At 43.4% G+C, this 13,449-nt stretch overlaps 1 protein-coding gene across 4 annotated transcripts; it reads right to left on the bottom strand.

Annotated features, from left to right (window-relative positions):
• Positions 1-869: 869 nt before the first annotated feature.
• Positions 870-13,399, bottom strand: esrp1 (epithelial splicing regulatory protein 1). Of its 4 annotated transcripts, none has more exons than XM_039618968.1 (16): positions 13,047-13,399; positions 12,496-12,654; positions 12,261-12,377; positions 11,760-11,871; positions 10,407-10,550; positions 9,972-10,026; positions 9,776-9,886; positions 9,518-9,650; positions 9,393-9,435; positions 8,456-8,775; positions 7,545-7,769; positions 7,191-7,443; positions 5,678-5,858; positions 4,023-4,164; positions 3,474-3,563; positions 870-2,238 (listed from the first exon to the last, which is right to left on the bottom strand). In XM_039618968.1, exons 1-16 carry the CDS (start codon positions 13,176-13,178, stop codon positions 2,104-2,106), a joined length of 2,352 nt encoding a protein of 783 aa, XP_039474902.1. In that variant the 5' UTR covers positions 13,179-13,399; the 3' UTR covers positions 870-2,103. The 4 variants fall into 4 exon arrangements, with proteins under 4 accessions (XP_039474902.1, XP_031609833.2, XP_031609834.2 ...); XM_031753973.2 differs by having other exon boundaries at positions 7,203-7,443; XM_031753975.2 differs by having other exon boundaries at positions 2,105-2,238; positions 3,441-3,563.
• Between the last annotated feature and the right edge of the window lie 50 nt (positions 13,400-13,449).

The raw sequence follows: 13,449 nt of genomic DNA, 5'->3' as shown, positions 1-13,449 counted from the left end.
GGGGCGACTTCATCCACATAAGTAAATCTTGCAAGGACAGGATATAAGATATAAGTGTGGAACATGAAAAAATTAAAGACCATCTCCTGCTAAATGTTAAATAACTAAAATAATCCTCTTGTTATAAAAAAACAACCCTCCCTTTTCCTGATAGTTGTCTGTCCCTGACAAACCCTGGATTATTTTCTTAATAAAAGATTTTATTTAATCTACTCGGATTCTTTAAATCTAAGACATGCTGAGTTCAATAAATAAATAAAAAATTCTCTAAATCAGCTGCACTTATCTGCATTTTTTTTTATACCAGTGTAACTTCAGTGGATTTCTCCACAACATCTTACAACAACATCAAGGTGAGAAAAGCTTTGTCACATGGATTTAAAAAATGTTCTTGCTGCTAGTTTGGACAGTGTGTGTGTGTGTGTGTTTTGTGAGTGGGAGACTAAGTGTTTTTAAAAGGGATCATTTGGGTGGGGTGCAGAAGATTGTATTACACAATGTAACTCTGCCCTGAGGGGGTCTGACATGGTTTTGTCTGCTTTCCTTCTCTCTTCCCACTTCCTGATCTATTTTCTGCTCTTTTCCACGCAGTAAAAAGAGAGGCCATCCTCTCACATAATGTGTTCAGTGTGTCTAGTTGACAATAGCTTCTTTGCTATAGCATGTGTACACAGGCACCGCAGAGGTAATCGCTGAGGACAGTGAGAGGGAGTTCCCACAGTTTCGCCCTGAGCCACGTTGTGTCACGAGACAAGCTCCACCTGCATATTTGCACTCCTGCACTTTAAAAACCCCCATGAGACACAAACAGGAACATAACTACACGGCAAAGTAAAATGATCAGAAGGTAAACAGTGAAATCAAACAGCTGGAGGCTGACAAACTTGACATGTTATGTTTATTGTTTTTTTTTTCTTTTTCAGCATGCCTGCAGTAGGGCGTCCTGCGGAGGATTAAATCCTGCTGTTGGACATGCGTACAGAAACATGAAGCCCAAACATCAACTTTATGCTGAGCATAAACGGCATTTAAATTCACATGAAACATATCCGACACGTCCTTCATTTCCTTTCCTTTTCCCCTTTCCTAAAAATCTACAGGTTCAAAAGAAGTACGGTGATTAGATTTCTTAGAGCAACCTGTTTGTTCAATAACGTTCTCCAATAACAGCGTAGACAGTGGAAAGAAGACAAGGAAAGTGTGATGGACTGCTAAAAATATGTCACAGAAGTGGTCATAAACCGGCTCTGGCTTTTGAGTCTCTGCACAGTAAGCTGAGAGCTTGTGATCTGAGCCCTCTTGAAGAATGCAAACTTGTAGTTAAATTACTGAGAAGTGGGACCGTCTTCTTTTCAGCTGAATCCAAATGCACAACAAGGCAACTTTGGTGTGGGGCAGCATGGAAAAATACCCATGTCAGGCACATAAAGGAGGGGGATAATGAAGTGTGAGATGTCACAGTTTTTGTAAATTGAGGCCTCCTAACAAGGTCCAGGCTATCAGACAAACTCACAGTGTAACATATAGGATATCATTCAAACATACTGCTATTATTTTCATTAGTAGTCTTATTGATTAGCAGTGCATTGATATTTGGCATTATGTAAACATCTTAAAGTTTCACTACTAACTTCTTCATGCACTAAAGCTTCCAATACAATCAGTGTGTACTGTATCAAACGTATATAAACACATACAATGTACTGCATTAACAGATTATGTAATAAAACATCTCAACACAGCCATGCGTAATACTCATTCTCATCTCTTTCACATTCACACACTTTCACTCTTCACAGAAAATCTTAAAGATTTAGCTCAATTGCTACTAAGTCATTCTTCTCTAGTTTGGCTAGCAAATATGTACCGTAATGATTACAATAGAACAGGTTAAAAAATCTCTATAAAGCTTTTAAAATACACAATGTGCAATATAAGATGAGAATGCTATCATTGGCTAAGGCCACAGAGAATTTGGTATAAAATACATTAATTTCTGTTTCTAAAGATATAAATAACACATCTAAAAGGCTATTTAAAAAAAAATCTAACAAGTCTTTGACATATACCAAATTATCACAGGACCTCTGCGTTCATGTGACCCTAGAGCAGGGTCAAATCCAAATACTGCCCCCCTGGCTTGGTCATGAGAGCAGGTAGTGACATAAGAGGAGCCTCACTTGAGCTGCACTGACCAATCAGACTGCTGCTCAGGAGGGAAACAGACTCTGCAGGATTCTGCGGAGAGAAGAAGAAGAACAAGGGTGAGGAAGGAGTTTTAGCCCCCAACAACAACAACAACAACAAAAGAGCACCTGCACCAGACGTTACCCATCACCTTCTCAATCACCTAAAGGCTAAAGCTGTTATTACACATCTATTACACTACCACATTGTGACAGCACCATCTGACCGTCGACTAAGCCCCGCCCCCTTAGGTATTGTGGCAATTGTTCTGTAAAGTAATTTTACTCTTTAGCTGGCCAGTTTTCCAGCAGACATTTTGGCGTGAAGCAGCAGGTAATCACAAATGTCTGAGAAAGAACAATAATTAATCATTACAGTGAACCTGGTTCTGCCGGAAGATTCTTCCTGCGAAAAGGGAGTTTTTTCTTCTCGCTGTTGCCAAGTGCTTGCCCTTAGGGGGTCATGTGTTGTTGCAGGTTCCTTCTGTTACTGTAGGGTCTTTACCGTTTCGTTTTTATTAGTTTCTGTGTTCTTTTTAGTGTTTCTAATTATCATTTATCAGGTGGAAAATTTTAGAAGCTCAGAACAGCCGTTAAAATAAAAGCACATGACTCAAGTCAAGTGGATATCCCAGTCTTAACTATATACATTTTCATCCCTAGTTTTTTTTAGTTTTACGTACCCATAATATCCTTGTATAGATGTATAAAACATTCAAAAAAATTTACCTTTAATACCGCAACGTAACACTCAAAATGAGGACATATTACTGGTTATCTGGGTAAGAGAACAATTCAAACTTTAAAGCAGCTACTTTCACTGATTTTTATGTTGTTTACACTTCTGCTATTATGTTTCTGATGAAAGTGTCAGCACTGAGGAGTTTCTTGCGCCCACTATTCAACTTTCACGCTGTCTCGACATGCAGAAAAAGGACCATGCCTGTACAGTCAGAGGGGAGAGGGTTCAGTGGACGGTCAGTCGGCTATGTGGTGCTCAGTGTTTTCATTAAAGACTTCACGAGAGGACAGAAAAAAGGTTAAACAGACACCATGTCAAAACTCATGAAATACCTAAAAACCAAGAGATTTCCTCCAATTATTTAACCCAGTTAAAAGAAAATACCTGAAAATTCCCCATTTATGCGGAAAATGTTGTGTGGTGCCCTGTAAGCCCTGGTGACCAGTGAAACCACAGCTACAACACCTTTTCTAAATTAAATCCCCCTGACTGATCCCTCAGCCAATCCTTACCTGCCACCTGCCTCAGACACCTTAAATACACACCCATTCTTTGGGCTGCGTAAGCAATGTCCTGGTCGGGTCATGAGTGTGCACGGGCCCGTGGGCGTGCATGAAAGCATCCTCGGGAGCATACTGTGGCATGAGGAAGGGGGAGGAATGACAGAGATGGGGGCTGAGACACATGTAGCCATAGACACTAATCTAAAGGCCTTTAAAATACAGAAAACAAAACCCAGTCTGTCTCAATATATTGCTTAAACTAGTCCTCATCATGTCATAATTTATCTTCAGATTCTTCGCACTCTTTCAGGTTTAAATAAGATCCGAGATTCTCCAGTTCAAGTTGAAGCAAGCAGCAATCCGTGTGTGACAAAACAGGGAGAGGAGACAGGATAAACTAGTTTGATAGCCTCTGGGCAAACACAGTGGATGCCTGACAATACACACCCATAATACAAGGAGATTTGAATACAACACTTTGGATCCTACAGTGAGGTATGAGAGCTCTGAAGGCACAGAAAATCTCCATTATAGGAACTACATTAATAAAATGTTAAGTGCACGGTGCATTTGAAGGACGCCACCTCTTACCTGGTAACCCTGCACTGCATTTATGAGCTCTTTAACGCCATTGCTGTTGTAGGTCAGACCGGGCATACGCACCAGGCCTCCCGGCGAGGCAATGGAGGAGGGGGAGGGGAAGAAACCTAAGGTGTTAGGTGAGCCAGGTGGACTGGAAAAGAAAAAAAAAGAAAACAACAAGAAGGAAAAAAGGAGAGAGACTGTTATCCTAAGTACAAAACCAGCATAAACATGTATCTTCTCAGAAAACACAACGCATGCAGCAGGATTCAAGAAAAACAAGACTGGGAGTAACTCTGGGTGTTGTCTTGAAGTGAGCTGCTCTCTCAGTCTCTGATGGCTCACCAAAGAGAACCAGAGGTCAATGCTTGTTTACCAAGTACTTTGATAACACGGACTTCAGTTATTAACTACCCTTGCCCCAGCCTTTCTCCTTGGCAGTACATGATTCAACCAAGTGCAAAATGCTCCCCTTTTCCCACCAGAATCAACCTCTTTTTTTTTTAATGGGAAAAAACTTTATAGTTATTGCAAGTTTTACGTGTTTTTAATCACTCACTAATACACACAACATGTTTCAGTGAATGTAAAACTATTTTGATTTTGATTGATGCTATGCAGGTGGTTCAAAGAAGAAGATGACTAAGAATGAAGAAGATCAAGCGTGGATTACAGTTCTTATGCACATCCTGAACTTTTTCAGAGCTTTATGAGAGAAATATAAATATATGAATCACTCAAGTCCAACGCTCAGTCTTTAACCTGCCGGCCTTGCAGTACAAGGTGTGCATATCTTTATGAATAAAGCAAGTAAATAAGTGTCCAGCAGCTCTACATGGGCAGCTCCCTAAACCAAATGGACTATTTCCATTCACAGGGGTATGCCAGGATCGGGGAATCCCCCTCTTATGTGCTACATGTGAGAAATGGCAGCTCTGCCTGGATCTGAGAGTTTGTGTGAGAGCAACTTCACCCATCAGTAAACAACCCACAAGTAAACACCACCCAGCAGCCTCGGTTTAGCGTCGGTTGGCTCGTAAATGTCTTTATAGAAATTCAGGAGTGGTTGATTTAATGTGAGAAAGGAAGATTACTTAATGGGAGAAACACAACAGTAAGCTCTCACAAAGCATCAATGATATTTCAGATAAATGCTTACATATTTACAGATTCTCCGCTAAAACAGTGTGACTTCCTTCTTGAGATCACAAGATTTTCAGAAAGCTTGACCTCTGTCAAGGTCACTGAGATTTGAACTCATCTGAGATTTTTAGTAGATATTACTATGGTAACAATTTGAAGCTCCTGCGTCGCCTTGTTCTCGAGTTATCGCATTCACAAACTTAGGCGTCCAGGCTGCCCGCACATCTGGCAGGATGCCGGCAATACCTGTGAGAATTCCTGCACACTGTTAAAATAATAACTTTCTGTGACCTTTATGCGAACTAATCAGACAAATCAAAACTTTTCAAACAGATAAATTCAAATAATAATTTCGGCAACGAAGCGAGTTTTCCCTTTGGACCTTCCTCCAACATACCTCTCACTTATTCACCAATGCAAATATTTAATATTTAAACATATTTTTTTTAAATATTTTCACAAGCTGAGCCATTTAATCTCTGATTCAATAAATCCCTTCATCTGTAACTACCACTGTTTACCTGGGGTAGTAGGCTGCGTAGTTCATGTATAGCTGAGCCGAGGCGGGGTAGTAGGCATGTCCTGGTGGTAGGGGGCGAGGAGCCAACACCACCTGCCCAATGGGAGGGTAGAGAGCAGCAGCAGCCTCTGGAGGTAGGACAGGTGGAGCAGGCGTGAAGGAGTATGATGGTGGCGATAAACCTGGCGAGGAGGAGCGCGAGAGGTAAAAGATTTTTAACCAGACAAACAGAGACACGCGTGAACAGAGTCACGGTGGAAAAGGCTGCAAGGTCATTGTTTGTTTTTTGGAGAGGTGCTCATGCAAATCTACAAACAATGACCCTCCATAACATCACTCAGCACCTGACACACTTTTGTATGTATGCACGTGGTAAACTGTGAAAACGTTGGCGTGTTGTACACTATGCTGGACCACCGATGGGCCTGTAACCTGTATGTTTCATTATTTCAGTATTTTATTATCACGTCTGTGTAATTTCCGAGCACGTATGATGCTTTTAATTTGCTCGACAGTTGTCAGTGTTTAGCAGCATCTACTGTGTTATACTTTCCTATATGCATTAATGCATAAAGTCTTCCAAATATTAGATGTTAGCAAAATGAGAGCCACAGTGCTGACAGAGCACAGAGACACTGTCTAAATGCAGGGGACAGTGCCGCCTGAGCACTGTATCCTCCGTGCATAGTGATTCTGGCTATTCCTGCAGTCTGTGTGTGTATTTTCAACATTTAATTTCATCGCATCATGGACCTTTTTAAAACCCGCATGTCTAGCCTTGAATCCCTGTGTTGTGTCCCTTTCACTCATGTGAACTATTTCATAATACATGGTTCATTAGACGTGTTATAATCCTCTCTTTTGAAAAACTAAGAGGCCACATTTATGGTGAAGGACTACACACACAGAGATCAACGCACCATCTACGCACCAGCGTTCAAATATGCCCACAGCTTTTACACAGCTCCTGATTGGACAAGCACAGGAGACACACGCACCAGAGGTGTGCCAGGCCATTGAGGCCTAATCCCACAACCACCTCTACTCATCTGATAAGATTAGAGAGATGTAAGCCATTTTTGATGTTTTATGAAGTTAGCTGGAATCAAACCGTCTTGCTTACACTTTCCCAACCCTTTCAGATTTTTATGAAATACTTCAGCAGTGTAAGAGAGTGGAATTTATGAGATCGACAAACATGCCACTAAAAACAAACTACAGTATTTTCATCTAAATGTGTGAATACAGGCAACAACTGAAAAAAGGATGGTTACCCCATTAGGTTTATTAGGTCATGCAGATGGGTAATTTAATCACACTAAATTACAAAGAGGTGACACACTCACATACACCGACACAAACTCTCAGACACACAGTTTTCGATCCTCCTGGTTAGACCAGATTTCCTCATCCTCCCACAGTTTGAGATTGGAGAAAAACCCAGCAACCCTGCCCAAGGCAGGAGCCCACCTACCCTGCAGTCCCGAAGCAACCCAGCTCCCAGCAGCACTTACGTCTTGACTTACATGGCGGCGGGCTGAGCCCTGTCCCACTCCTGCTCCGGGTGTGTGTGTGTGTATGCGTGTGCGAGAGCGAGCCTCCCATCAGCACGAGGCCCATCTCCTCTGCGCTGCAGGGAAACACCTCCACGTAGCGGCTGTTGGCCCCACGCTGGCTGGACATCACATGCTTGTGAAGCCGCTGCGAGGCTTGGAGCGCTCGCTCAGCTGATGTCATCTGGATGAAGCAGTCACCTGACGGACGACCCTGAAAGCGGAGATGAATCAGAGATTACTCCGCAACACCTGTGAATTTGTGCTAGAAAGCATGTGAGTCAATGGGTGCGTCAGTGAGAGTGCTGCATGTACCTGCTGGTTGAGAACCATGTGCACTCCATGCGGTCTGATATCCTGTGTAAACTCGCCCAGGAAGGTGAGGATGTCCTCTATGCTCGCCGTGTACGGCAGCCCTCTCAGCCGCAGGCAGTCTCTTACTCCACCAGGAGGGGGCAGAAGCGACATCGTGGGCAGCACAGGCATCAGAGGGGCAGGGGCCACGGAGATCAGAGGGGTTGATGAGTACCTGTTTAGCACCTAAGACACAGTTTCAAATTACATACCCTGCCTAAAGCAAAAACCTACCGAGTACGCAGTGAAGCTTCAGGAAACTCTTTCTCCTCTAGTACTGACAGGTAAAAGTCACTAACTATAACTCAAAAGCAAACATCTGATGCACAACAAAGCCAAGTCCAAGCTGTGTTTAAATATGACGCAACGTCAGACAGGAGCTGGTGTGGTGCCAACAGGACACCAGCGTGTTTGCATTTCTGGAGAGGACCAATAAAGCTCCTGAGTGTCTCACACACACACACACACACACCACAAAAGGCCTCTGCATAGATATGTAGGTGGACTGTCTGCTTATCAGTCCAGAAAGATAAGAAAATGAATGCGCGTGCATTCATGCCATGAGACGTGAAGAGCAGTGGAGCACACAAAGAGCGAAAGAAAGTTCAAAAGAGAAAGGAGCAGCTAGAATAACCGTTTGTAGAGAAACATGCACACACAGTCCACCTTGTTTTACTGGTCCCCACCCATGAGCTTCTCTCCTATAATGCCTACAACTGCCTGAGAAGATAAGAAACACACCCTCGCATTGTCACTCTTTGCTGCTGTGCCCAAATAAACAAACACAGTTTTTCTCCTCTAAAAGCTACAAGTGAGTACACCATCACACAACCACACACCGTATAACAAAGCAAAGAAACACCCCGGCGTACCTGCTGCACCTCTGCTGCCGTACTCTTAAAAAGCTCGATATATCTTTTCCCCAAGATTTCCTTGTGTTTCCTCAAGGCGCACTGAGCATGTTCTTCACAGGCAAATAAAACAAACGCGTCGCCGGTGGGACGTCCATCTGGGTAGCGAACAAACAGGATGCCGTCCTTTCCCCCGCTGACGGGACAGGTCTCTTTGAGTTCATCCTCTGGCGAGAAGAAGGCGAGCACCTGCTCGTGCGTGGCGGTGAAAGGGAGGCCTCGCATCCTCACTATGATCTGGTCCTCGCGGGAGAGGAACATTGCTACCTCATGAGACGTACCTGACACAGAGAAAATGACACGGGCACGCCCGTTCAACTGGTGTTAGTTGGCCTCCTTCTTCTGCAATTGATAAGAGTGATGCTAAATCTGACTTTATAAGCCTCTGTGATTTTGAGTAATAGTCCAAATCTCTCATCTGTACGACGATAAACTTTAGCTTTACGTAATGAGGTCACTTCTGGTTTCTGGGAGGCGCTCATCATGTGAGTAAAATTATTAATATTCATGTCAAATGACTCAGTGATGAGCAGTGCCTTGTTGACAAACTTATTGCCCTAAATAAAAGGCTGTGTTGCCGTTAATACACAACGGGTATCACTGAGTCATAACTAACAGCTAATTATAATTTTCCTTTTAAGATTACAAGTGGCTTTAAGGAAAAACCCTAATGGACCTGGAGGCATTTACAAAGGTGCTGAAAGATTTTCAGATCCTAAAAATCATTATTACTAAATATATGAATTCAAGCTCATATAAGAAGCTGCTGAAGTATTAATAAAATAGCACCATAAAAGATCTCAAAGACTTAATTTAGTCCCCTTTTAACGGAGTTTCACTATATACACACATAAACCAGACAGCTGCAATTAAGCTAACAGATATATTAACTTCCCACCTCCTGCTATCTTCAGGAAGTCTTCTCCGGTTGCTTTATAAACCTGCCGATAGAGAGGAACAATGTTTAGTGATGGGACAATAATTTGGTGATGTGGCTGATTCTACTGTGTATAGACGCATTACCTCTATATATCTATTCCCCATGTGGTGTTTGTGTCTCTGCAACGCCAGCTCTCTGTGTTCCTCGCTCACAAAGCGAACCAGAGCTTCTCCATTCCTCCTCCCTTGAGCATTCAGGCACAACGCAACCCCTCCTCTAAAGAGCACAGCATATGAAGGGGTTTATAAAGCCTCTCTGAAAACCTCTGTCAGCAGCAGCTTTCTTTTAATCAGTGATTAAAAAAAGAGATGCTAAACAGTGTAAAGATATCAGCAACGTACTTGGCGATGTTGAGACCTCTGAAGAATCGAGCGATATCCTGGTCAGAAGACTGCCACGGCAATCCTCTGGCTCGGATCACCGTGTTGTCGCACACTTTCTCCATTTTGCTGCTGCACACGCACGCACGCACAGATATTATTACAGGGGATTATCAGGGAATAAAAACAACGTGTATCTTTAATAAATGTTACTCACCAAGTGCCGCTCTCGAACTTCTCATTAACTCTCTCTGGGTTAGAAAACGTGTGGCCTGCAACAGCAAAGCGACAGAGTCACCATGATAACACACACAGTAATCAAGCTGAGACCGTTTTTAAAAGGCAAAGCAAATGGTTGAAGTCTAAATCAGGTAAGACCTTACATTTCTTTTCATCTTAATTAATGGTTTGTTAAGTGGCACGCTCAAAAGTGGCACTACAAAATCTTGGATCATCAATTTTTTTAATGATTTTTTTTGAAAAATTAACAAAACAATTTCAGTTATCCTCAAGAGAGGTTCTAATTAAGTTTCTATTTTAGTTCACAGCAGGGTCTTACTTAAAGTAACACAGTTTTGGAACTCATCAGTAGTTAAATCGATTTACCTGACGTGTCGTGCTAATGTTACTCGGTAATGTACACGGTACTTACAAAATGGCTCGGATAGCAGTGCCAGGACAACGCTGGACATAAGCTGAAGCTGCTTTGTGGCTACTTCTGCAGGTAAAGGGACCGATGGATCCAGTGTGGCAGAGGGGTCCCACATGGTGGGCACATCAACAGGTATACCAAGAGCTGAGGAGGAGGTGGTTAAGGAGCCCAAGCAAGGGAGCGACAGTGTTATTAATCATGAATACGTCATGGTCCAGCAGGATTGGAGGTTTGTTTTCTTCTTTTTTTCCTCTCTCTCATTTTCTAAGTCCATTTTCAGTTTAGTTGGAGTTGTATGCTTTGGGTGGAGCCCACTCTCTCAGCCTTCTTCTACACCTGCTCTGAATCGCCTCATCAACCTGAAGTATTAAAAGGCAGGATATCCGCAAGATCGCTACACCGATCGTGGCCGTAACCAGGCCCTCGGCCCTCTTTGTTGTTAAGTTCTAGTTAACCTCGCTTCTCTGTTTGCCCTCTAATCTCTTGCTCCAAATTCTGCTTATGACTTATCCTCATTCCCGAGGAGCTCTGCTCAAACCTCCAGCTAAACTCACCTGGCTGCCCATGCTCTACCACCGCTAGCCTTACATCTCTCTAGATTCCTGCCTGCCTTCCTGTAACCCTCCTCCACGATTCACATCTGCAATCAAGTAAGCTTTTTCACCCGGATCAGACAGACCAGGATGTTCATCTGCATTTAGAGAGGCCAGCACTAAATCCCTCTGTCCTCTCCAAAAGAAGATCCGGTTGTGTAGCAGCAGCGTCATTTGCCTGCTCCCAAATAATTTCTGTTGCTGGTTTAATAAATTTTTTAAAACTAAGTCTGATCTGTCTCCAAAAGTCTGATCTGTTTTTTCCCAAATCATGACAGAATAGACAGGTGTGTGAAAAAATGAAAAAAGTGAAAACAGAACAGCAGAAGACAAGGTTAGAGATACACATGTGTTTTTCTTCCTGTACCTGTGTGTGCGTTTGTTTGTGTGTGTGTGCGCGTGTGTGTGTGTGTGTGTGTGTGTGTGTGTGTGTGTGTGTGTGTGTGTGTGTGTGTGTGTGTGTGTGTATGGGGTTGGTCCTGTTGGGTAAACACACACTCTTTCACTAAGGGCTTAGTAAGGTGCTGCCACTCTTTCCTTATTTGCATTTCAAAACCTTTATCCCTACAGCCAACAGCTCAATGCACATGTGTTGTGGATTTTTGAGGGTAATGCAACGCACAGTATGAGAAAGAACCAATCAATCGGATCAAATCAATCAAGCAAAATAACAAGTGTCTCGAAATCCATGACGGCATAAACGGGTAACAGGACATGACATGAAATGTTAATGTAAACAGGTGACGTGTTAAAAGGATACACTCTGCCATGGTGTGGACATTCAGAGCTTTGAGGTCAGGAGCAGGGAAGTGCTTCTTGAACTCCTTCCGAAGGTCAAAGAAAGAGTAGAAACAGTCTGGGACCAGGATGTTCTAGAGAGGAATAAATTGTGTGAGTGAAAGGCCCATCAGCAGCTGCTCTTTTTATTGCTCTGATACTCATGTTTGCACAGGCCACAAGAGCATGCACTGCCTACTTCTTCTATCATTAACACACAGTTTTAAAACACTTGGGAGAAATTTCATCAGCCTCATTGTGTGCCTGTCTTTTATCTGCACGAGTGTACGGTATGCGCATGGGCGTGTGTCACCACAGTGGCTTCTCCTGTAGATCAACTTTCAGTGTTAACATTAAAGTTCAGCGGGCAGTGCGATGCTGAGACAACACATCCCTCTGAGAGCATCGAAGGCTCCCGCAGCAGCGAGCGAGCGAAACATCCGCCCTGGCTGCGAGGTGTGTTCCCCCGCCCCGGCTCACTCACCTTGCTCGCGGCCTCGGGGTGAATCACTTGGCGGATGTGGAGCTGCCCGTCTGTACACAAACACACTGACGTGCCTGCGCCTGCGCTGTTCACCTCATTTGTCAGTTGCAGATGAAACTGTAAAAACATTTAGAGGTATGAACTTTAATACAGCTGCTTTAACCAGCGCTGTAACGGTAATTAATAATCAATAAATGGCCTATTAATGGATTTCTGGCCACTTTGAAGACATTACCATGTTTAAAGCTTTATCAATGCTCGGTGCTTTGTACACACAGTCTGCTCCAGATCCATTCTCCTGTTCCACGCTCTCCTCCACCACATCCTCCTCCTCTTTTTCTTCTGTCAAGTCTGAGAGGTCAGGCTTTATGAGGAGCTCATTCACCTTGCCCAACTGGTTCAGAGAGGAAAAAAACAAGTCAGCCTTGAAACAGCAAGCCTAGCTAGAAAGGCTTTGGAACAATATAATGAAACGAGCATGAAATATGTGTGTTTGCTAAATAGATATTATCACAGTGGAACGCAGGAAAGGATCAATTTAAACGTCTTCCATGTAAGGGAGAAGGTTTTTTGTAATTAAAGAGAATAATGATTTCTGAACAGGTGCGTGTAAGCAGGAATCCCACAAAAATCCCCCTGGCACACCTTTCTTGCTATTAATAGAGGTCTGACATTATGTATTGCTGTTTGCAGTCCACCTGTCCACTCCTTTGAACACCACATTTCCTGCTTTGGAGTCTCGATGATTAGCAAAAAAGATCAAGCAGCCTACAAGTGAGTTGTTACCTTTTTGTTCTTTACATCCACGAGCTGCCAAACCAACTGCACGAGCTCCTTCTCGTCAGACCCCAGGAGATCTCCGCTCGCGCCAGATGTGGCGGTGAAAACCACCACCAGGTAGTCTACCTGCGCCGTCATCTGAATCTAAAACAGAACACAGAACACAGAAAACTAATCTAATACTAAACGAGACTAAAAGGGACTCAAGATCAGCGGGATGTGAAACGCAAGCGGGACGCGGGAGGTAGAAACACCTTTACTCTGACACCTGAGCGCAAAGATGGGTTCCGTAAATCCAAAGTTTCGTCGCGTGTGAGATTTTATGTGAAGCCTCCCGCAGTCACCATCGCGAAGCAATGGCTGAACGCTTACCGCTTTTGTAGTGAAGCTACCTGTGCGACCACGTGAC

This window comes from Oreochromis aureus, linkage group 11 (genome assembly GCF_013358895.1).
Source record: "Oreochromis aureus strain Israel breed Guangdong linkage group 11, ZZ_aureus, whole genome shotgun sequence".
Taxonomy (NCBI): domain Eukaryota; kingdom Metazoa; phylum Chordata; class Actinopteri; order Cichliformes; family Cichlidae; genus Oreochromis; species Oreochromis aureus.
This window is presented reverse-complemented; position numbering and strand designations above follow the sequence as displayed.